Genomic DNA, 25,359 nt, shown 5'->3' on the forward strand with positions numbered 1-25,359 from the left:
ACAGCTGTTGAGTTGCTTTGTGCTGGAAAGCAATATACAAAAGCGTTTAAAAATATACATGCAAGATTTCCCTATTACTCACGTTCCTGAAGGCATTCCGTGTCTGTGCAGTAGGATTGGGATTGCCGTAACTGAAATGAAGAAAACAGAAACTTGCTTAGAGAAAAAAGAGACTTCATCCGTTCTAAGATTTGTGGGTGAGTCTTCAGAATTTCTGAAATCAAATGAACTTTGGAGAGTCAAGTGCGAAGTCTTGGAAGTTAACTTGTTAACTACATGGGTTTTACTTTCAAAAATTTACTTGTATATCAAAATTCTTTATTTTTCAGCTTTTCAATAAGTGCTAGAAATTTGGTGATAATCATTGGTTGGAAAAAGTTGTTCCATTTTTTTTAAGTAGCCCCTCCCAATACACCACATCATAGTTGGCTTTTGAAACCAAAGCAGTTGGCTGTACAACATGGAGGAGCTGCTATTAAAAAGAATGAAGTGCGGACCAATTCCAAATCTCTAGCCAGACGCAACCTTCTACTGCAGGCTTCCTCAAACTCGGTCCTCCAGATGTTTCTGGCCTACAACTCCCATGATCCCTAGCTAGCAGGACCAGTGGTCAGGAATGATGGGAATTGTAGTCTCAAAACATCTGGAGGACCAAGTTTGAGGAAGCCTGTTCTACTGGATCAGAAAGAGCAGACCTAAGCCAGATATATGTCCAAATGCGCATCTCAGAGCAAATGCGGTCTCACCACACTACATCATTTTCAATGGAATGCTCACTTGGGGACAAACTATATTATATTAAGCACTGGTGGCTTTAATTTCAAAAGAAAAACAGCTAGACAGGGTCTTGATCCAGATTGGGGCACTGTACCAGTTTCCCTGCCAAAACCTGCCCCTCCCTTCCCATCAACTGCTGTTTATCCTTAAAGGTACCGTTCGCAGAAAAACGTCACATCTGTGTACAAGGAGCAGATGTGGGGTGGATTTTTGGCAGGGAAATAGCTAAGGGCCCCATGTGACTATGTTTCCTTCACAACAGAAGCGGCAAGCTTAGACGTGCTTTTTAAAAAGCATGTTTAATGTAGCAATGTAATTTGGCCACACTACAAAAACACTCAGACGAACAATCTGTTGGTTTCTGCTTCCTTCACTGAGCAGCGAAGTGCTTGTCACAAGACAATGTTTACATTCCACAGTCAAGTGCTGTTGGGTTTTCTCACGGGAAGGGAGACTGGATGTGACGTACACTGGTTTCCTGTTTTTCACTGTTCTTTGCAGTTCAGTGGTGTGATTCTCTCCGTGCTTTAGAGGAGAGAGGATGCCTTTCTCTGCTCCGGCAGAGGGAAGACGTTTTTCTGTAAATTACCAGCTTTGAAGTGTAAATAAAGTAATATAGAGCATGTTGGCACGTACTTTTCATCATTCCGCTGTGCACTGGACACTGCTTATCTCCAACATTTGGTTATGGGCCCAGAAAAACGCAGTGTTTTGAGAATGGACTCCAGAAGTCGGGCTCCTGGCAAAGGAACAAAGGAGCAAAGAATTGGAGTGCCGGCAAAGGATCGGAATGCAGAGGGCCGGATCGGACGATATCTCTGCGCGTCAAGATGATTTGATGAGGTATGTGCTACAGCTCCGGGCAGCCTGCCAGCTTCTAATTAATGGCTTTATGGCTGGACTTTGAACTTTTATAGCCGGTTTTGCCGTGGCACAGGCAAAAGGCTAGAAGGATAAATTTTTCCTATGCTGGGGGAAATCGAAAGTAAAGCAGCTGCAGCAGTGTCGCAGCATGAATTTAAGACAGCAGAGAGAACTTTCACTTTTGAACTTGCCTTTGGAATGCGGTTTGAAGCAGCTGCAGATAAGCAAAGCAGTTAAGCAGAAAGGCACAGGTTCACAAAGCAGAGGCTGTTTTTGAATTTGTTTTTGGATTGAAGCAGCTGTACACAGACGCAGCTTGTATAAAGCAGCTTGATTTAAAGCAGCAGAGATGACGCAGAAGGCTAATGCCAGAGTCATGATGGCTAGCTGCAGAAGGCTGGATGAGGCAAGTGGGGAATTTGATGCCAATCAGCCAAATGCTCAACTCACAGTAGCCTGTGATACTGCCATGATTCAGAATGAAGCAGACCGCCAGGGTGATAGCTGCATGGGCAAGGGGGAGTCTTCACAGACGTCATCCCAGAGTGCAGTGGAACCACCAGATGGCGCCAAAGCTTTGAAGGCAGTGAAATGCTACACGTGTGGACGTCTAGGCCATATGAAGAGGGAATGCAGATATCCCAGGGCCAAGACAGAGCAGCGCAGCGAAAGCTCATCGCGTGGAAAAGGCCGAGGCAAAGGCAAAGGTCCGGTGTCCAGGACAACGCAGCACAAGGCAATGGTCTCACGCTTCACTCCAAAGGTTGCAGAGGTCCAGAAGACATCTAGATCTTTCTTCGTTGTTGATTCAGCGGCGACGCATCACATGTGCAACGATAAGCGACTGTTCGTGTCTTTTACACCGCAGGAAGGTGCGATTCACCAGGCGGATGACCACACAATCCCCAGTAAAGGCTACGGAACTGTTGTTCTTCACAGTTTGGACTTATCGATACAGGATGTGCTTTATGTGCCAGATGCCAAGCATAATCTGCTCAGCGTTGGACAGCTGAATGAGCGGAAAATTGACGTTTCCTTTAAGAACAAAAGGTGCATCATCACAAAGAAAAATGATTATGTATTGCATGCTGAATATGTTGATCGTTTGTATGTTTTGTATTTTGATGATGTTGTGCAGGATGACACTTGTTGCATTGCAGGTTCTAACAAAAGTTTGCATGCAGAATGTATTCATGATTTTCATCGAAAATTTGGTCATTTGCATTTTGAGGCAGTATCTAAAATGCCTGCCTTGGTTGAAGGTATGACTATTAAACCCTGCAGGTACCACATGAAGTGCAAGGCATGCGCAGCAAACAAGGTGAAAATGGCTGCGAAAGGTAAGGTGTCTAGTAGGCAAGCTACAGAACCATACCAGGTTGTTCATGCTGATTTGGTTGGACCACTAGCGCCCTCTTTGGGTGGAAACAGGTACTTCATGGTTCTCATTGATGCATTTTCCAGGTATATTTATGTGTACAATCTCAAGCAGAAATCAGAGGCTTTTCCAAGGTTCAAGGAATTCTGTGCTTGGTTGGAAAATGTGCATGGTAAGAAGGTAAAGACTCTTTTCAGTGATCGCGGGGGAGAATTCACTTCTCAGCAGTTTGAAGCTTTTCTGACTGAGAAAGGAATTCAACACGATTTGTCTAGTCCTCGTTCGCCATGGCAGAATGGACTTGCGGAACGAGCAAATCAGACATTGCTTCAAGGGTTAAAAACCTTGCTGCATGATGCCAATCTTCCAGAGAGTTATTGGGCCGAAGCTCTCTCATGTTTCACTTACAGTTATAATCGCAGGTTATCTTCAGCGATTGGTTGTACCCCCTATGAGAAGATGTTTGGCAAGAAGCCATACATCAAACACATGAAAATTTTTGGTTCTGACATGTGGGTTCACTCACCACAAAACTCCAAGTTAGACAAGCGTGGATTGCATGGTATCTTTCTAGGTTATCAGAAAGGGTCTTACAGAATAATGATGACTGACTCTAAGGAAATTAAGCTCACAAGAAGTGTTGAGTACAATGCCAAGTGGGGGGAGAATGTGGGAATTTTCCAATGTTATCCTGATGACAGTGATGAAACTGAGGATAGTCAAAAGCAACCGCAACAACCCACACCCACTGATGAAGGTTCTGATTCTGAGTCTGAAACTGAATCGGGTGATTCAGAGGATTTCAAGAGTGCGAAAGCCTCTATGCGACCCTCTGAAAGCTCTGATCAAGAATTAGAGGAACCATTGTTCACAATAGGTCACTTTTCTCCTAAGAAGGAAGAGGAGAGTATTGAAGACTTAAGGCTAATTCGTAGGTCACAGAGAGCGACAAAAGGCAGACCTCCAAAGAGATTTGCTGATGAGTTTGCTAAGATAGCAGTAACAGCTGTTAAAAGCTCCAAGAAGGTATTTGAACCTTCAAGTTTCCAAGAAATCCAGGATTTGGATTCAAAGGAAGCTGAGCCATGGTTAAATGCCATGAAGGCTGAGCTTGATTCCTTGGAAAGGAACAAGACATGGGACCTTGTTCCAGTAGTTCCAGGAATGAAACTGCTTGGAAGCAAATGGGTCTTCAAAGCGAAGACAGATCAAAATGGCAAGATAGTCAGACACAAAGCCAGATTGGTAGCCAGAGGTTTTGCACAGGTACCAGGTGAAGACTATCACGAGACCTACTCACCCACAGTGAGGTATGAGAGCATTAGGCTTATGCTCAAGCTAGCTGCAGAAGAGAATCTACACATTAGTCACCATGATGTGAATACAGCTTTTCTGTACGGATCTCTAGATGAATCACTTTATATGCTTCCACCTGATGGCGTACAGGTAAAACAGGGATTTGTTTGTGCTCTGAAGAAGTCCCTTTATGGTCTCAAACAAAGTGCACGGTGTTGGCACACAAAACTCACTGAAGTATTGTTTTCTCTAGGTTTTAAGCAAGGGAAAGCTGATCCATGCGTATTTGTCAAAGAGGAGGGGCAAAAGAAACTGTATTGTTTGTTTTATGTTGATGATCTTTTATTCTTTTGGAAGGATGTCACAATGTACAATAATGCCCTAGCTCAATTGAAAGAGCACTTTGACATGAAAGATCTTGGTGAGGTAAACAACTACCTATCTCTGGAAATAGAGAGAGATCAAGATGGTAACATTCTAGTACACCAGTCACGTAAAATTGCTGATGTGTTAAGCAAACTAAACCTGATGGATGCTAACCCTGTGGACACACCGATGACAACAGGTTATCAGGTAGATGACACTGGAGAAGCATTTTCTGATACTACACTGTACAGAAGTGTGCTAGGCAAGCTAAACTTCATTGCCAGATGTTCAAGACCTGACATTGCTGTTAGCTGTAATTTGCTAAGCAGACAAGTCAACAATCCTACTGTTAAGGATTGGAAAGCTCTGAAACGCATAGCGCGGTATTTGAAAGGCACTATGCATTACAGACTGAGATTTAACAATCAAAAGTCTGGTGGTCTTGAGATATTTGCAGATGCAAGTTTTGGAAGTGACACTACAGACAGGAAAAGTACGTCTGGAGTTTGCTATAAGTACAATCAGGGTCTATTTGATTGGTCATGCAAGAAGCAAACAACAGTTAGCTTAAGTACTTGTGAAGCTGAACTGAATGCACTGTCTTATTCACTTAAGGATTGTGAATGGTTGTTACAATTGTGCAAAGACATGAAAATTCCTGTCAAATGTCCAATCCAGGTTTACCAGGACAACAAAGCATGTTTGGCTTTGCTGAATTCTGAAGGTTGTAAGCAAAGCACGAAGCACTTGCAATTGAAGTTGCAACATGCTAGGGAACGTATTCAAAAGGGACTCGTAACGGTGTCCTATATGCCAGGTAATGAAATTCCTGCTGATGTATTGTCCAAGATTGTATCAAGGGATCAACACTGTACCTATGTGCAGAAGTTGGGTTTGTACTGATATTGTACGAACACGCTGCCCAGTGATGTTCACAGAAAGGGGGAGGATGTTGGTTTCTGCTTCCTTCACTGAGCAGCGAAGTGCTTGTCACAAGACAATGTTTACATTCCACAGTCAAGTGCTGTTGGGTTTTCTCACGGGAAGGGAGACTGGATGTGACGTACACTGGTTTCCTGTTTTTCACTGTTCTTTGCAGTTCAGTGGTGTGATTCTCTCCGTGCTTTAGAGGAGAGAGGATGCCTTTCTCTGCTCCGGCAGAGGGAAGACGTTTTTCTGTAAATTACCAGCTTTGAAGTGTAAATAAAGTAATATAGAGCATGTTGGCACGTACTTTTCATCATTCCGCTGTGCACTGGACACTGCTTATCTCCAACACAATCTGATGTGCATTCATTTACCCTGCAATCATCCCACACAACTGAAAGGATTATGGGGTGGTGGGTGGACCAAGAAATCCAAGAACGTATGCCATAGGTCAACCCCAACCCCATCCTTTAAATTTTGATGGCGATTCTCCAGGGGGCATTTCCTAAGCACAAGTCCCTCCTCCTTTTTTGTTCCAGTGCTATCAGATGAGTGTTCACCTATGCAATTTGCTTCACTTCCATCTTTTTACAGTGGCCAGCCCTTGATCCCTTCTGCACTGGAGGGATAGGGGAATTAGAGATTTCACACACACAGGATTTTCCAGACTGTATTGAAGCTTTCTCACACCTGTCCTTTCTCCTATTTTAGCATCAACCAAAAACACACACTTTACAAGCAGAGAGAGAACGTATCAATAGGTTCAGCTTTATTTATTGGCAAATGGAAAACTCTCTAATCGCTTCTGCTTTGACTTTGATCTAGCAAGCTCTTTCAATAAGCTTTGCAGAACATGAGTTGTTCCAATGAGGGAGAGCTCTGCACAAGACTGCAGACATTTTGCAGACGTAGATAAGGATAAACTGTACCTAACACATTTTGAAATTTGATTTGAAGGAATCACATGTTTCATTAATTTCAATGGGGCTTGATTGCAGGTGAGCTCCAAGCAGAATTTTGTATTATGTGACATACTACCATACTTACCAGGTAAAAATAGAAACCATGTGAGCATAACTTACTGAGTTTTTTACTTGCACCACTATTCTAAACACACACCTTGCAGTGTTGCTTCCCTACCAAAAGAGGGCAACGTTGACGTAGGCAAGATAGAAAAATAATGGAAAAATATATAGTAGTATTAATAAGATCCCTAGAGATAGCCTTGCCTTTATTATACACATTCTGGAGATAAGGTTATAGGAAATGGGCATCCACAAGAGATAGTTGCCCCCTAGTGAACCTAATTTCCAGCTTCCATTTTTTAAAAAGCAAGTATTTAGACCTCGTAGAACTTGAGATATGATCTCCCCTTAACAGACAGACTGTGTGCCAGTTTCATTTCCCTCCTCGGCAGTTTAAAACAAAATTCATATACAGTAATGTCCCTTCAAAAATGCCCCTCCCTCACATTTGACACAAGATGCAGTATGTTAAGGATTTTGTGTTTCTAGAATTCACACACACATACACCCCTACCTCACTGGATTCATTTGCATTAATTCCTCTATGACTCCATCCTGAACCTATTTTATCTGATATAGTCTCAATTGACTTTGACGAAGTTGCTGATGACAACTGTTATATATATCAGGCCTCCAACATTTTGGGGTCTGTGGCCGCAGTTGCAATGTGGGCACTGCTGCAAAACGGCTGGCCCGTTTTGGACACAGAATTCACAAAACGGCTGCTGTGGGGACATGGAGAAAGACTGTAGTTACTACTGCAAGAAAACATCCATTTCACAGAAGGAAAACTGATAAGAGCCTAAGAGGCAAAAGACCTTGGCCCTCCAGAAACTTAGCAGAACACATGGCCGGGATATATGAGCCTCAAAACACAAAGCTACTCATTGGAACCTAACACTATTCACAATTAAATTTCCCCTAAATCACCTCTAAATAAAATTAAAACCTCACACATATATGCTCATCCTACCTCTCCCAGACCACACCACTAGGCCCCGTAGCCTCCATTTTTTCTTCTTGTTCCCTACCTTTCATTTTAGCTAGGCACAGATGCACATTTCCTGTCTCCTTATCACTCCTCTAAGTCAACATGCTAACCCTAATTTTTATCTGTCCTCTCTGCTGGACAGAACCGTTCCTTCTCTTCAATGACTGCCTGTTACTGCAACCATCCGTTACTCATGGCAAAGGGAAACTACCAGCCACAGTAGATTGGTTTTGTGATTCCTACCCCCCGCAGGTTAATGGAGCTTGAATTAGTAGGATCCTCGGGTTGCCGAGATCTTGTTTATTGCATTTGTTTATTCAAAGCTCTGAGTACAGCTTTTGAATGCCCTCAGGATTGCAATGTAAGAAGACATGACACAAAAGGAAAAAGTGGTGAGTCAGGACGAGGAAAGCAAGCAAATGAGGGCCCCTAATTCTTAAACGTTCAAGGTTCTTATCGTGGCCAGCTTGGATTGAAACAGGATGTTCACTGTTTGAAAAGGCTCCTGAGGAATAAATTCCTAGAAGTGATTGTAACACACCCAGAAGCTGCATTTTCCCAACAGTCAAGTGGATCCCCAGCCTGGTTCCAAGTAAAATGCTGTATTTTCCCTCCCGCGGGGTAAAAAAAAATAAAGTCCTTTTTAAACTTAGGTACAAGCCTGTCAGTGTTATGGTACTTTTCAATCTTGTTTTAACGATCTCCCACTGAAACAAAGGAGTATTTAAATATGGCTGGATCATTCCTTTATTTTCCCAGTTCTTCTCTTTTATACACATGTTGGATAGTCTCCCATGACACCATTCAATTGCAGAAGTACTTGTATAGCCCTTTAAATAAATCTAAGAAGCAAACCTCCAGCCAATCTACTTTCCCCCTACCCTTAGACAGCGCTTTGTTTCCATGGATTTTATCTCGACTAGTTTCCAAGACTGTGCTGTTCATCTGTGCCAGAGTGCACATCTCCCCAAAATATTGAGAGGGAAGGAGGAGAGGGCAGGGAGAACCCGCTCCCAAGGACTCACCCTTGTTTTTGACAGCACAAGTGAAATCGACAATGCTCAGATGGAAGGTTTCCCTATCATCTAACAGTGTATCTACCTGTCCATCCTATGGATAATAGATGTAGCCCCTTGAAGGATTTGTAGAAAGAATGCGCTAAGAAAAAATTATGAGATTGGCATGCACTTTGAAAGACTACACGAGCAAGCGCTCAAGAAGGCTATTCAGCAGTAGCTATGCAATTGGCTGAAATTTGTTTTGAAAGAAAGGAACGTAAAGGCAAATGTCTCTCACCAGATTGATCAGTCTCCTCATGGCGTGTTCATGGGAGCAGATACACTCGCAGGGATCAAATCCACCTTCTGCCATGGCTATTCAGATGAAGCTAAAACCGGTCCTTGATAACGAACACCTAGAAAAGACAAGGGGTTGTGTGTTAGCTACACTTTGTTTTCCTTTTCTTTTCAGACAAAGGTTTACCCATTTTCGTTCAGGCTAGAGTCTAAACTTGAATTGAGGCCAGCAATTCAGAATAACCTTTTCCCCTTGTGGGGAAAGCTCAAGCGGCACCAGGCGAAAGAAGACTCTTTCCCATTGCCAGTTTGAGAGGTCAGACCAGGGGAAAATGGGGATCACACTCCGAGCGCACCATAAAAAAATTGATGTGCTTTAAATTTGGCGCCTTTTTCTTTTTGAAGATGTCAGCTTCAAAACGCTCCTGATAGATATGGGGCACAAGTCCAGCAAAAGCCAGTCGTAGCTAAGGAATACTTAAAACCCATGGAATGGGATCTTTTTGCAATTTAAGTTCCTTGGACCAGAAGGATTTAAAAGCTGCAACTAGCTTTACTCTGAAGTGAGTCCAATTTATTTCAGTGTAGTTTAACCGTAAAGAAATATGCTTTGTCTGACGTACCTTATCTCATCCCACCACTCTTTCGTCATACACGGCCCAGAAACTTCCTGACTACAATTCAGATAAAGCCGAGGTCCCATTGAAACCAGAAGAACACGTCACAATTAACTTAAACTTCCAGGGCACTTAATCTCTATTAACCTTGGCTGGACAGGGTGGTGCTGCCTTTTGCAAAATTAACCATTTCATTGCCAGACTCCACAGGGACAAAAAATAGTGAGGGGGCAGTTCTACAGCTGTTTCCTTATGATGCCTAGAAAAAGTATATTTTTCCTTCTGTATTCCACCGCCACCCCATGCAAATTTAGATATTGCCCCCTGTAATCCAGGTGGGAAGTAGGATGAATAGAAGAGAAAAATCACACATTCCAGGGGAAATACAGTTTCCCATAATTCAGAGAGGTTCATTGCAAAGGAAAGACCTGTGAGCATGAGTATTTAGTCCAACCATGGTGAGGGTTGTAGTTCAGTGGTACAGCATGTTCAGAGCCCAGACATAAGCCCAACCGGGAGAAAAGTGTGAGAGGTATTGCATTAAGATAATCAGTGGATAGGGAAGGGGTCAAGTTCATCCTGCCTGCCAATTCACTTCTGCAAACCTCTTCATTCCTGCATAACTATTAATCAACAAACATACACATTAAGGAAATAAGGTGTTTGCTGAAGCAATGTGGCAGGTCTATATTTGAAAGCCTATGCAAGAAGAGGAAAGAGAAACCTCCATGTAACTTCTGAAATGTACTGATCACAAGTTCTAATGCTATGTGATATACTTCAGTACAGTGGTGCCTCGCAAGACGAAATTAATCCGTTCCGCAAGTCTCTTCGTCTTGCAGTTTTTCCAACTTGCGAAGCACGGCTATTAGCGGCTTAGCGGCTATTAGCGGCTTTTAATGGCTTAGCGGCTTATGAAAAAGGAAACAAACTCGCAAGAACTCGCAAGACATTTCTTCTTGCGAAGCAAGCCCATAGGGAAATTCGTCTTGCGAAACGACTCAAAAAACGGAAAACTCTTTCGTCTTGCGCGTTTTTCGTCTTGCGAGGCATTCATCTTGCGAGGTACCACTGTAACAATAAAACAAATGTGTTAAAGGGCACAGGAGCCATTTTAATGATCTGGTGTGCCTCCAAATTAAAATTCAACTCCTTCTGGACTCCCAGTAGTATATCCTCCTCCTGAGCATTCAGCAAGCAAAAGGATTATCACCTGCTTCGTACCAAAGCAATGAGGAAGTTTACAATGAGGTTTACAACCTCTGATAAACATGGGTAGGTAAACACTCAGTAAGAGAAAGGCGGGTGAGTTTTAATGCATTTTTAATTCCGTGTTTCAAATAAAGTCGCATTTTGCACCTTCTCAGTTTAATACCTGTATGATGTGTTAAAACTGATGTGTCAGAGAGCACACACTTTCTATTACAAACTTTTCCTATTGAGATTCTCCAAGACCAAATCTGGGAAGATTGGCTTAGACCTGGCATGGAGAACCTGTCACCTGCCAGCTGTTGCTACATTACAACTTCTACCATCCCTGAGCATTGTCCGTGCTGGCTCAGACTCACAGGAGTCAAGTTCCACAGCATCTGGAGGACCACAGTTTTCCCCATCCCTCTCTGAGACTCTACAAAGTTGGGCCCAGGATCCACAGCAAACTTCCTATCTGCAGTCTTCTTCTTTGGTGATCACTCGTAGCCGAGTAAGATTGTCTTCCATGAACACGGTCTTAACAGTGAGTCCGTAAGTGACTGTGGAGGTCTATTCTGGATCCACACATCCTTCCACAGTGGGGACATAGGGAGTTGATCATGGTAAGGGTTTGCCAAAGGTGCCTTCCTCTTAGCTAGTTTCTCCCTTTCATCCTGAGTTCAAGCGTCTTCAAAGCCCATGACACCTTTGGTAAAGGCTGTTCTCCAATCAGAGTGCTCGCAGGCCAGTGCTTCCCAGTTGCCAGTGTTTATACTACATTTTTAAAGATTTGGCTTGAGACAGTCTTTAAACCTCTTTAAATCTGAAGTACTGGACTAGATGAATTGGCATTCTGGCACAAGCGCCCACACAATGTGATACCCTAATTGGAATACAACCTACAGCTATGAATGGAAACCCACCAGAGGCTTGATAAACCTTTGCTTGATACCCAAAGTGGGTAGGTAGAAATACATAGCGGACAACAATGCATGGTTTCTGGAGCACATTTACACTTGTTCAATTCAGCTCAGTAGGAGTGGGCTGCTGGCAACGGAGTCTATGAGTCCTATCTTTATAGCTTCTTCATATAGTCCACACTTGGCACTGTTTCCCAACCTCACCAAGCAGATCACATGATAAAACCATTCCTAGACCTTTATCACTCAGGTAGGGGAATCACTGAAAGGTCCTTAATTTTTTTTTTTTAAAAAAAACAGATTTAGAAAAGTAAATGTCAACGGAAGGGTTTTGAAAGGAAGTGAAATTCCCCCATCACCACTAAAATGGTGGAACATTAAATCCTGCTTTCAAAAATTGTACAATACAGATTTTTAGATATGATAATGATGTGCCCTGGCACAAGACCTACCAGTTCTCTAATGCACCTCTACTTAATTTATTGGAGACAGGTACAATCCCAGATTACTGGCAAGTTTATGTAAGTCAAATTGGATAAGTGTTTTGATGATATAATGTCTTAGTGACAAGCGTTCATGCGGAAGGAGCACGAGCTGCTATTGCGTTTTCAAGATTTCACGTGGGAGTTCATCTGGAGGCATAATGATGCCATATATTATCCCATATGATGGGGCATCCAGGGTGTGGGTGAGGCAGTTCCCCCTGTGTTGCAAAAAGCACGAGTAAATCATATGACCTTCACAACCCTCAGAAACATTATAAAAGGACAAGAACACTACTTTCTGGTTGTACCTATTTAATGGGTACAGTTCCTGTATTAATTGGTCTCTAGTACTGCAACTCAGATCTTTTACTGGAACCTACCTGCTAGTTACACCTGTTTGACTGGTGTAACACTATACAGGAACAACAGCAAAGTTCAAATTGGGACGAGGGGGGCAGGAGATGTGAAGCAACGTGGCACCCTTTCTATGATGCAGCAATTAAAATGTACAGGTTTACAAAACCAAAATGTCAAAATTGTGCTTTCTGGGTTGCACGAAAATGTACAAATTTAAAAGAGTCTTTTGCAAAATCACCCATTTCAAAGGTTAATTTTGTGATAAATACCAATATTAGCAATGGGTGTGATTCAATTCATGTCACTGGCTCACTACTGTACTCTTGCATTGAGTTTACTTACAGAAAAATTGTTTACTTAATCTTTATTATATTTTTAGCTGCCATATGTTAATGCCCAGGTGACATATGGTAAAAATAGTTAGAAGCAATCCAACGTCATCAGTACAAGTATTAATAAGTAAAATGGACTTCAATTTGTGCAATGAAACTTTACCTTCCTTTTCTCTACACTGCAGACCTCTGCACACCTCCAAAATCTGCTATAGCCCCCAATCCTCAGGCACAGGTTTTGAGCTGAAAGGAAAAAGAAGGTTAAGTCCCACTGCAGAAGTCTGTTCTATTTCCACTGAGTCTGCATTGGATACAACCCTATATCTGTTTTATTTACTAATTGGTAAATACAGTATTAAGGGATGCGGGTGGCTCTGTGGGTTAAACCAGAGAGCCTAGGACTTGCCGATCAGAAGGTCAGCGGTTCGAATCCCCACGACGGGTGAGCTCCCGTTGTTGTGTCCCTGCTCCTGCCAACCTAGCAGTTCAAAAGCACGTCAAAGTGCAAGTAGATAAATAGGTACCGCTCTGGCAGGAAGGTAAACGCCGTTTCCGTGCGCTGCTCTGGTTCGCCAGAAGCAGCTTAGTCATGCTGGCCGCATGACCCGGAAGCTGTACGCCAGCATCCTCGGCCAGTAAAGTGAGATGAGCGCCGCAACCCCAGAGTCAACAACAACTGGACCTAATGGTCGGGGTCCCTTTACCTTTAAATACAGTATAATTGACTAAAAATACTAGCAATTGTTAAGCTATGGGGTTCTTTAAAAAATATTCCGTAAGTAAATACTTCTTTGCACAGTGAAGTTTGTCATTTTTATGGGCCAATTCACAAAAACCTGTCAGACGAGTTGGTGGCATTTTGAGAAATGCCCAGTTCCACGTCTCACTATGACAATTTGCTCATTTTGAGTGGCTGCTGAAGCGTGCACAAATCTAAAGCTCCCACCACATTACCAGTAAATCACTGAAGTTTCAAATGCATATGGACAATAACCAAGACAAGCCTATATATTTACTAGCTTGCACTGTGCAATCATAAATAGATTCCTAAATGCCATGTAAAAATGTGTGTGCAGCGGGCAAGATCCACACCGTTTGAGACATTTTCAGACCACATTTTAGCTGCTACGATCAAGCTGCCTCTTCTACTTTTATGAGGCAAATTTGAATACCTATAGCCAAAAATATCATCTTGGTGTTCCATGTTTCACAGGGAAAAGTGAAAAGTGAGAGGTTGGATCCAGATTAAGTCAGTTGAATTTGGGTTCCATTGAAATCAACTGGAAAAATTATTCATGACCAAGTAAAACTAAATTAGAGGATTGATGGGTTGGATCCAGATTAAGAGCTTTCTAGGACTTGCATCAGCTATTCTTCCATGTCTTGTGGGAGTACAGTGGTACCTAGGGTTACATACGCTTCAGGTTACATACGCTTCAGGTTACAGACTCCGCTAACGCAGAAATAGTACCTTGGGTTAAGAACTTTGCTTCAGGATGAGAACAGAAATTGTGCGGCGGCTGCACGGCAGCAGTGGGAGGCCCCATTAGCTAAAGTGGTGCTTCAGGTTAAGAACGGTTTCAGGTTAAGAACGGACCTCCAGAACAAATTAAGTACGCAACCAGAGGTTGTACTGTACTATAAGAATTATGAGACCCTAATCCAGAGGTAGGCGACCTCTGGCCTCACCTAGCTATCAAAATGACCTGCCAGAACTGGGGGGGGGGGGGGAGAGATAAGGATCTGGCCCGCCAGCTACAAGAGGTTCCTCACCCCTGCATTAACAAGTGATGTAATATGGGAGGGACCAAGTGAGAACCAACCTTTCAGGTAGCTGTAGGAGGAGCACATTTGACAGCCCAGTGCAACTATCCATAAACATAGATTTCCCAGGCCCAGCAGAAAACATTTTGCTTCTAGGGACAGAGCAACAAACTCCCCTCACCACAACAGTACCCAAGGCTGGTCTTCACACAGTGAGGCAGAAAATGGCTCCCCACTTTCATGACAGTAAAAACACAAATTAATGATGCACAAAATCGATTGACTAATAATAATAAATAATAATAATAAATTGTATTTATACCCCGCCCTCCCTGGCCAGACCCTGGCTCAGGGCGGCTAACACCAATAAAATTTCAGTAAAAACATAGCAAAAAGAAAAAAAACAATTTAAAATGCAGGTTAAAATGCAATTTAAAAGGCAGCCTCATTTTAAAAGGCAAAACTGCAAGGGGAGGGAAACATAAGGCTCAGACTGAGTCCAAACCAAAGGCTAGGCGGAACAGCTCTGTCTTGCAGGCCCTGCGGAAAGATGTCAAGTCCCACAGGGCCCTAGTCTCTTGTGAACAGAGCGTTCCACCAAGTTGGGGCCAGTACTGAAAAGGCCCTGGCGCTAGTTGAGACCAACCTAACCACCTTGTGACTTGGGACCTCCAAAATGTTGTCATTTGTGGACCTTAAGGTCCTCTGCGGGGCATACCAGGAGAGGCAGCCCCTTACGTATGTGGGTCCTAGAGCTTTAAAGGTCAAGACATCTTACTCTTTCCAATGGTAGGGCGAGCCCTACTACTGCAAACTACTGCAATGGGATGTCCATTGTCCAAGTTTGCTTCAGAGTGCCATTGGTACAACTGATTTGAAGTGCGTAGCCCACAACTCCTTATGTTAGTCAGAACTCTTACTACTTTCATGGGCCTGAATCCCAACTTGTTTTGGAGCAATTAAGAAGAAGAGCTTGGCTTTGATATCCTGCTTTATCACTACCCGAAAGAGTCTCACAGCTAACATTCTCCTTTCCCTTCCTCCCCCACAACAAACACTCTGTGAGTGAGTGGGGCTGAGAGACTTCAGAGAATTGTGACTAGCCCAAGGTCACCCAGCAGCTGCATGTGGAGGAGCGGAGACGCGAACCCGGTTCCACAGATTATGAGTCTACTGCTCTTAACCACTACACCACATTGGCTGTATTACATTCAGCCCAATCTTCAGAAAATATTTTAACATCAAATCATTTTTCAAAGTGTAGCGATACAATCATCTTCCCTGGTAGACTGCAATGTACAGAATTAACAGGCCAGTTCTAAATATGTGCAGGGTTATCATGGAAGTGCTTAGGATGGGACGTATCAGCAACGCAACGTACCAAAACACAATGTCCTGCCAGGACTGAAAACATAATTACACTAGTGCCGGCAAAAAGGCAGATTTGATGGGTGCTGTCCGGGTAAATAAGAAGCACTTCTTTCCCCCCAGACAACAATCATTTATCAAGGAGACCAAGGATGTTCTCTGAATTCTGAGAAGTTCCGCTTGTAAGTGTGTGTGTATGTGTTCTGATCTAATGTGTAATCTCCTACGTGTCAAAATATTTTAATGCTCTTAAAAATGACAGACTGTCAATCCTATACATTTTGTGCTCAGAAGTAAGTTTCATTTAGGTCAGCGGGACTTGATTCTCAAGCAAGTGTGTATAGGATTGCAGGCTAAATCTAAGACACACCATCTGATCAAGTTTTACTTTACCACTTTTAACTCAGTGGCTATGTGAAGCACACAAAGAGGCGTCATGCACAGAAAGGGGCTGTGAGATCCTTCTACTAGTCCTACCCTTGAGGTCATGAGGCTCCTCAGCCCTACCCCAGATTTTCTATACATGAAGGAGGCAGAGATGTTCATAGATGTTCCAAATGTTTTCATACTTCCTACCTTCATGGAACACTTTTCATATGGGCTAGTTTTCAGAGAATACCCTGACTGCCACAAAACTCCTGGGCATTTCAGAGGATTCTGCAGCATGGTCTAGAGACCACAGTCCTATCAGTTGGGTACCAGGCCACTCTTCCCCAAACTGGTGCCCTTCGGCTCTCATCAGCTCCAGCCAACTGTCACAGATGATTGGATTTGTAACCCAAAAACAACTGGTGGGCACCAGCTTTGGAAGGCTAGCCTAGGCGCACTTGGATCTCACTCTTACTCCATATAAATTGAGAATCTTCCCTAAAATACACCCCAAAACATTGCAGGGGGCGTTTGAAAGTAGAAGGCAAACTTTCATTTGGGCAGTTTGTCTGTCACTACTGGTCTTCTTATTATGAAACCTCTTTGAAAACCACAAACACAGAACGTCACTGGTAGCCGCCACAAGTCACTAATGCAAAATACTAAAGCACTGACACCCTCTGCTGCTTTTTGCCTCTAAATATATATACGAAAGTAGGAAACGAGAAATTTTCGGTAAGAAAGAACATTTAACCTTAATTAAAAACAGTATGTTGTGGTTAAGAAAATGCAAATGCAGACAAGTGCATACTGAGCAGTATTACATAACATTTATATTTTTAATACCTTGCAAAATAAAAGTATGCCAAAATATATTTATGTCATGGTTGCAAATCTTAACTTAGGCTGCTAAAACTCCACTAGGGTCAGTTCAGGACTGAAGTCCTAATGGGTTTTTTTATTCTAAACACTGCAGATAGAACAAAACACTTTGGGCTCTATTTTTTAATGAAAGTAAAGATAATGTGAAGTAGGCAACTCCTTACTCACATAACTCAGATTATGGATTCCTGGCTGGTTATATATCACAGGTTCATCTACAGAGATGGAGATTTGTGGTCCTCCAGATGTTGATGAAGTACCAGTCCTATCAGCCCCATCCAGCACAGTCAGGGAAAATGCAAGTAGCAGTCAGGAAACATCTGAAAGGCCACAGCTCCCCCAGCCCAGATCTGCAAGTATGATGCAATGGATATTTCACAAGGAATAACGTCCACTTCCACTGGAAGCAAGATCCTATAGTTATTGCACTAGCACTTTATCAATGGTAAAATGATTTTACATTCACAACACCTGTACCAAATAAAGCCATTAAGGTGACTTAACTGTGTAGTTGAATTACAACTGCAAGCACAAGGCACAACAGTATTAATAATCTTAAAAAAGATAGGCATGAACACATCACCTTGCATCAGATGACAAGTGTCCCTTGCATGCTTCCACCCACCACTGGTGGTGTAGTGAAGAGGCATTTCCCGCCTGTCCTCCCTTTTGCTGTGGCCAACGCAACCGGCAGTTCTGTGGATGCAGTGGTGCCCGCCCCCCTCCACAAAGTCTTGCTGTTAAGGGGTGAAGATTGCTCCCAAATTCATTACCAGTTGGGAGTCAATAATGCTGACGGGATTTTTTTTTTACCCTTTTTAGTGGATCTGGTTTGCATTTAAGAATGCATAAATGTAAAGGTAAAGGTACCCCTGCCCGTATGGGCCAGTCTTAACAGACTCTAGGGTTGTGCGCTCATCTCACTCTCGAGGCTGGGAGCCAGCGCTGTCCGCAGACACTTCCGGGTCACGTGGCCAGCGTGACAAAGCTGCTCTGGCGAGCCAGCGCAGCACACGGAAACGTGTATGAGTATTTCAGAATACTCATTTCACACTTATAACATGACACAAGTACACTGTTGATGTTAAATAACAACTATCTTACTTTTTGCCAATAGTCTGTCTGTAATTGCTGGATCCTCATCTTTTCTCCTTGCATAGGAAGTGTGAAGCCAGCATGTTTTAGTATTAAAGGTAAGCCCAGTTAGCTAAATAATACCAAGTAATATGTTTAGGACTGAAGTCCTAACTTTTTTATAAAAAAAAAAAGAATTAAAAGCATCCATGTTCAGTATTGGTTGGCATTACAGCATCATTGCTAGCCTTCTCCCAAGGCTCTCTCTTGAGAATGTAATAGCTTCTGGGGCATCTGTTGTCTGTTCCAGGGATCCCTATTCGATTGTGAACAGGAAATGTTTCTTTATAAAGATTAAGGAGGAAGCTGATGTTTTAACTCAAAGTCAACACAGTGTGACCTGGCTTATTAAACAGCAGGAGAAAGAGAGGAATAATATAAAATTGACCCAGTTAATGTGCTTCTCAGTCCTATACTTGTTTACTCAGAAGCAAGTCCTATTGAGCTTAATGAAGTTTACTCCCACAAAAGTGCCCATGCTAACCTGGAAGTCAGTCACTTAACTCCACGTAGCTTGTGTAAACATGCGTAGGGTTTAGCTTACCAGGGTTTGAGGGCACCGCCTTTACTAAATTTTAACTGTTTTATTTGTTAAACAAATTTATAAACCGCTTCACGCCATAAAAGCCATCAGGATGGTGGGTGTACCCAGCTCGCAACCTAAACTTCTGCAGGCACTTGGAAATTAAACTTGCCTTGTGTTCAGCATCATGCATCTCCTAAGAAATATGAAAACGTTTATTCAGGAACAAAACCAAATCTGTATAAATCAGGTGTGCAGTTCTGCTCGGTTGCAAGACCAAAACAAAAGCGTCGCCAGCCCCAGCGAGCAAACGGCTCTCCTCCTTTATCACAGCTGGCCTCTCACCAAAGCAAAGTCGGTGGGGCTCCTTTGGCACAGAGAGGATCAGCAACAGGCTTTTTACAGGGAGAGATCCGGTTTTAAATGACCCCCCCTCCCGCCAGGAAATCAGTGCAGGGGTTGCATATTTTGCGGGTTTAAAATACTTGCAAAGATCCAGAATAAGCAAAAGGCAGCAGTAGGGAACAAGGGGCAGTCTTTCCCCATAAACTTTTTTTGTTTTGCCTCCCATCCCCAAAGCAGAAGAGAGAACCGGGGTGGGAAACTTTTCCTTTTCCTTGCCTCCTTTCGCCTTCTTCCTCCATTAAAAGAAGGACAAGCCTGGGAGGGAGAAGAAGGGGGAGAAGAAAAAAAAAAGCTAGCTTGAGGCTGGAATGCGGAGAGGCAGCCACAAACAACTCACCGGGTTTGCTCGGATCTGGAGAGCAAGAGGCGCAGCCCCAAGACGCCAGCCAGCGCAGCTGCGGAGCGACTCTGTCTTTCGCCTGGTGTTTTGATTCCGTCGACCACGTCAGTCTAGCAGGCAGCGCTGCAAGACCCGGATCTGCCGGCTCGCAGGCAAGGGGAGGGCTTCTTCTGCACCCTCCCCTTGTCTCCCATGGGGATCCAGGTGGGCGGCGCGCAAAAGCGCACGGGCCGCACCCCTCGGCGGCCGCCCCAGAGGAAAGCGCTTGTCGCCGAATCGTGCGGCGGAAAACTAAGGCTGCAGTTGCACGTTAACCCTCCATTGACTTGTAGAGTCTGAAGGGACCCCCGGGGGGGGGGTAATCTAGTTCACCCCCCCCCCGCCATGCAGGAAACTCTTTGCCCGACGAGCTCGAACCACAACCCTGAGATTAAGCGGCTCTCTCTCTCTCTATATATATAATTGGCTTTTCAAATTAAAGTTTTGCAATCAACATATCCAACATACAACATAAAAACAAGATTCCAAAGAATCTCCTGGACTTCCTTAGTCCCCTTTGTGGGTCCTATTGTTAGTCATTTCCTCCTGCAACTTTTATAATCCCATCTTTTGCATCTCCATTATATCCAAAATTCACCATTAAACTACAGGTGTTAATCCAATCCTACTAACGATTTTAACTGTTTACTGTGGTTTTTAAGATAAACATTGAAATTTCCCCATTCTTTATTAAGGTTTTGGTCTTCCTGACTTCTGATTCTTGCAGTCTTTTTTGCTAGAGATGGAAAGAAGATAAAGTCCTGACCAGAGAAGAATGGCAGATTAAGTGGATGGGATTATGCTGAAATGGCAAAAAAGGCACAATAGCCAATTTTTAAAGTTGCGTGTAAGTCCCTTAGAATGAATATGACTTTACAAATGAGAAAAGAACTTTGAATGAATAACTTGATATTGATAAGATAGTAATGTTTTCTGCTAGGTCATAAATGGATTTAGGTTAGCACTCCATTTTCTGGTAATTTACAGATTGGATTATGATAACACAGTCTACATGGGTCTGTTCTTGAAGACCACGCAGAAGCTCAACTGGTCCAAAAACACAGCATGCAGATTCCCCGCTGGGGTTCCTTTTAGAACCACAGAGCCTAGGACTTGCGGATCAGAAGGTTGGCGGTTCAAATCCCCGCGACGGAGTGAGCTCCTGTTGTTCGGTCCCTGCTCCTGCCAACCTAGCAGTTTGAAAGCACGTCAAAGTGCAAGTAGATAAATAGGTACCGCTCCAGCGGGAAGGTAAATGGCGTTTCTGTGCGCTGCTCTGGTTCGCCAGAAGCGGCTTAGTCATGCTGGCCACATGACCTGGAAGCTGTACGCCGGCTCCGTCGGCCAATAAAGCGAGATGAGTGCCGCAACCCCAGAGTCGGCTACGACTGGACCTAATGGTCAGGGGTCCGTTTACCTTTTAACCCACTGTCTAAAACGGGCATGGTTGCCGGTTCATTTCCAGGCTCAATACAATGTGCTCTTGTTTGTGTTTATAGCCCTAAATAGCTAAAGTCCCAAATATATGAAACACTGCCTCCTTTCCTACTGTCTTGAACGTTAAGATCAGTAGAGGGGCCCTCTTGGTAGTTCCATCACCCTTGGAAGTTTGGGGGTGCTGGCGACCCTTAACTATGGTATTCCCAGCAGAATGGAAGTTGTAATCCAGCAACATCTCCAACTCTTCTCTGAATTTAGTATTTTGCCAAGTTAAAATGTATTATTGTTTGTTGGCACAGCTGATGGGAAGAGCATGGAGGCCCTCTGTTATTGACCAGGGGACCAAAGGACACTAGGGTGCTGTATCCCCTGCCCTCCCAGAAAGAAGACAATGGCAAGGTGAAGACCAGCTTAGTCCCATCCATTGGCCAGAGAAGGGGCACCTGCTTCCCTTCCTGCTGCAAGAAAGTATGGGAGGAAAACCTAGTTAATGTGACCTGAAGTCTACATCATGGCATTATAATTTAAAAATTATTGTTTAATGGACAAATGGACAGAGGGGAGCCATTAAGAAAATTGACATCATGGGAGAGGGCATAGAAATGCTCAATATAAGACATATACAATGGTACCTTGGTTTTCAAATGTAATCCGTTCCGACTTCCAAAATGTTCGAAAACCAAGGCGCAGAGGCGGTCTGCAATTTCAATGGAGAAAATTTTAAAAAACGCAGTGTAAGCCGTTCATCTTTCCATGCATGTTCAAAAACAGAAGCAAGGGTTTTTTGCATTCAAAAACTGAGGTACCACTGTATTTCAAAAAACTGGTGCTGCCCAGTTGTGAAATTCCCTTCCCATACAAATTCACCTGGTGCCATCATTACTATTATCTTTTAGGTATCTGGCAAAGTCACCCTGTTTTCCCATGCATTATTTTATTCCTGCTGCAACTGATGCTTTAAAAAAAAAAATCACTTAAAAAAAACTACTATTTGTTTAGCTGGAGAGAGAAAATGCATAATATCAAAAATTACCAAATCTAGGACTGATCATTGGCATTATAAATTCAAAGCCTGAAACCTGCTGAGGCTTGGAAATTGTCATCTGGTTAATACCCTGGCTTTAATATTTAATACAGTTAAATAACACTTTCAATTTGCTCTAGGAAAAAAAATCTGAAGAGGGGGAAGTCTTACTGTGAATATTCCTTACTGAAGTTGCTTAGTCAATGGCAGATATGATTTGACATATTCCATCCTGCAGAAGGCACTGTAACACCAACTTTTCAACCTGTGTACAGAGAAAGAGGTAACATATATAAAGCAAGCTACACATATCAAGGGAAAAGGAAGGAGGCAGGAAAATTGAGAGGTGCTATTGTCTGAAATGTGAGGTCACACTAATGTGCTTATTTCTGCAATTTAATCAGAATTCTGTAACTAGGTAGCTAAAGCAGTTCATACTAACATGTTTCATTGTAAGCAGATCTACAAATGCTATAAGAATTACGACATATTTTGAATATTGTATCTAAGTGATTAGTCTAAGAATGTGCATGTTTTCCATTTATTTCTCACCAGTAAACTCAATTTTAACAGGATCATTCTTTTTAAAACTGAGTAATCGTAGGTCAAAAACTCTTTAACCCTCTCTTCTCCAGTATTAGTTGCAAGCAGGGTAGAAAGGCGAAGCAATGTGAGCAAACTAAACAGGATATTTAAAGGGTCTAATACTCTGCTGGGAGCTCTCTCTTGCTGGAGAGTATGATGAGCCCCATGCTTTGGATCTGGGGATCCATCCAGTTCTTTTATTAATCATCCCACACGGGTAATCGTCTATATCTATTATTATTTTCCATCCCACAGGTAAAACAACGATTCTGTAGCTTTTAAGAGTCTTAAGATGGAACATGGGAGGTGGTAGCATACATTCAAATAAGGATCTGAATATGGTGTACAGTTTTCAGGTTGCATCAATGCCTTTTACCGCTTTTATTTGGGTACTTTCCCTGGAGACTGCCTTTTGCCATATGGCCTCATATCTGACTTATGCTGCAGTCCTAAAAGCACTATCAATGGAGTAAGCACCATAGTGTTATTTATTTTTCAGTAAACATGCAATAGTATTGCATTTGTATTGCTCCATCTCTCCTCTCTACTGTCCCCATGTCCAGGTTACTTTCTGTTGTAATATACAGTTACTGCCTCACACTTGTGTGCATGAAATGGTTAGCCTGAGCCCTGAGCTCAAGTCGCCGGAGTGGGTGTATATTAGCAGGCTCTCAGCAGCTCCTGCTCCTGCTTCTTCACAGTCTTTTCTTTTTGTGCAAGCAAAGGAGCCATGTGGCCTGACTCCCAACTCAGCAAATGGTACAAGTGAACTGAACCTCTCCCAAAGGGAGATTTTAAAGCCTGCATCTTTGCTAACCCAAAGAGTGCATTATCCTTTTTGTAAGGAAACCAAGTACTTTTGGGTTTTTTTAGACTATTTTTTAGACTATTAGGTATTAAGTGATTAATAAATCAAATAGATAAGTAATAATAACAGACTGGAACTCCTCAGAAGACCATCCAGCTGTAGCCACTGCTCTGAAGGACAAAATATTTATCACTTTAGCATCCCATGTCCAATGGCCTCAATATTATTATAATTAATACAGTGGTGCCTCGCAAGACGAAATTAATCCGTTCCGTCTCTTCGTCTTGCGTTTTTTTCGTCTTGCGAAGCACGGCTATTAGCGGCTTAGCGGCTATTAGTGATTTAGCACTTAGCGGCTATTAACGGCTTAGCGGCTTTAAGAAAAAGGAAACAAACTCGCAACAACTCGCCAGACGTTTCGTCTTGCGAAGGAAGCCCATAGGGAAATTCGTCTTGCGGAACGACTCAAAAAACGGAAAACTCTTTTGTCTTGCGCATTTTTCGTCTTGCGAGGCATTCGTCTTGCGAGGTACCACTGTACGTGTATTACAGAAGGTCCCAGGGTGGGCTACAACAATTTGAAAGTCAGATTAAAACTTGTTTGTACAGTCACAAGAATATGGTGGACTCTGAAAGTAAACATCTCAGGAGTCAAAAGGCATGGTAAAGAGGGGCATCTTCAGGATTCTCCAAAAGTTGTATAGTGAAGAAGCCAGACACACCTCTATGGGGAGGGAATTTCACAACTTAGGGGCTGCTGCAGAGAAAGGCATATTCTGGGCTGCTGCCACCACAAACTCGTGAAAGAAATTGCTACTACCCCAGTGCCCCTTCTGCTGATCTGGGAGGGTGTGTGGGGAAGGAGGCATTATTTCATTTCTAATTTTTGGCGTCCCACATGCTACAAGAGCTGTGTACATGGAACACGCTTCATGCTGAATGCTATTGACATTCTGGAGAGTGGAAATGCTTACAAAATGCTGCACTGCCTTCGCAATGTGGCAGCTTGACTCTGCATCCTTCTGCACTCACATCCTGGTGCCCCATTTTGGAAAGCGTCCCCTGAGCAATTCTGCCATCTCCCGTACACTTCTGACCTCTCTGTGTGGGGTTTCCAAAACGGAGCCCTTCCCCATCAATCTGCGGCGACCTAAAGGCCAGAAAACCATTTTCCCTGTCTTGGGAAGGCATTGATGTTTCCAGATATGCTGTAAACCACCAAGAACAGCTGGGGAAACCCAGTCAGATGGGTTTATTACAAATAATAAAATGATAATGATTATAAATTAAAACGGAAGGTGGGCAATGTGTTATGTACAATCCACCCGCCACACAGGCTGGTGCATGCGAAGGCAGCATGTGTGAAGGAGCAGGTAGGCGTGCGATACCTCATACGATGGGTGTGATTTCATCACAAGGGCCTTAGCTCTGCCCTGAAACAACAATGGGATATCAGCTTTGCCCAAGGCATGACGGAGGGAAAGAAAGACAAAACATCTTACAAGGACAGGAAGAAACACCACAAACAGAATAATTGCCAGACATAGGAAGAACAAGGATATAGTTTGAGTTCCTCCCTTGTAAGGTGTCAACATGAATAGAAGTTATTAATAATGCAGTTGTTGTATAAGGTATTATTATTATTATGACCGGAACGTAATGGAAATTAATAAGATTTTGGAACGCAGAAATAAAGCAAATAATCCAACCTTCAATTCTAGCACCTTCTCTAAATTATATAATTCAGCATTTGAATGATTGGTATTAATAATTGTATTATAAATTGGTATTGTTATAATGGGGCTCTTAATTGGATTGTAACTGAAAAGTAATAAAATTATCATTAAAAAAGCTCTG

The 25,359-nt window shown here is 43.0% G+C and overlaps 2 protein-coding genes across 7 annotated transcripts in view; one reads left to right on the forward strand and one right to left on the reverse strand.

Moving 5' to 3' along the window:
* Positions 1-25,050, reverse strand: part of SMIM14 (small integral membrane protein 14) — a 37,474-nt gene extending 12,424 nt beyond the window's left edge. The window contains exons 1-5 of one of the 6 annotated variants that reach the window (XM_083755110.1): positions 24,535-25,050; positions 22,281-22,374; positions 12,985-13,064; positions 8,921-9,038; positions 83-131 (exon numbers count right to left, since the gene is read on the reverse strand). In XM_083755110.1, coding sequence (XP_083611236.1) covers positions 83-131; positions 8,921-8,995 — 124 coding nt within the window. In that variant the 5' untranslated portion in view covers positions 8,996-9,038; positions 12,985-13,064; positions 22,281-22,374; positions 24,535-25,050. Of the gene's footprint in view, positions 1-82; positions 132-8,920; positions 9,039-11,104; positions 11,313-12,984; positions 13,065-19,603; positions 21,783-22,280; positions 22,375-24,534 lie in introns of those variants that run through there. The other 5 variants (XM_083755111.1, XM_083755112.1, XM_083755109.1 and 2 more) reach the window with 5 other exon arrangements.
* The window catches only part of LIAS (lipoic acid synthetase), a 139,084-nt gene that overhangs the window by 51,427 nt on the left and 62,298 nt on the right, over positions 1-25,359 (forward strand). The window lies entirely within an intron of this gene.

The sequence above is a fragment of the Podarcis gaigeae genome, assembly GCF_964106915.1.
Source record: "Podarcis gaigeae genome assembly, chromosome: 9".
Classification (NCBI taxonomy): domain Eukaryota; kingdom Metazoa; phylum Chordata; class Lepidosauria; order Squamata; family Lacertidae; genus Podarcis; species Podarcis gaigeae.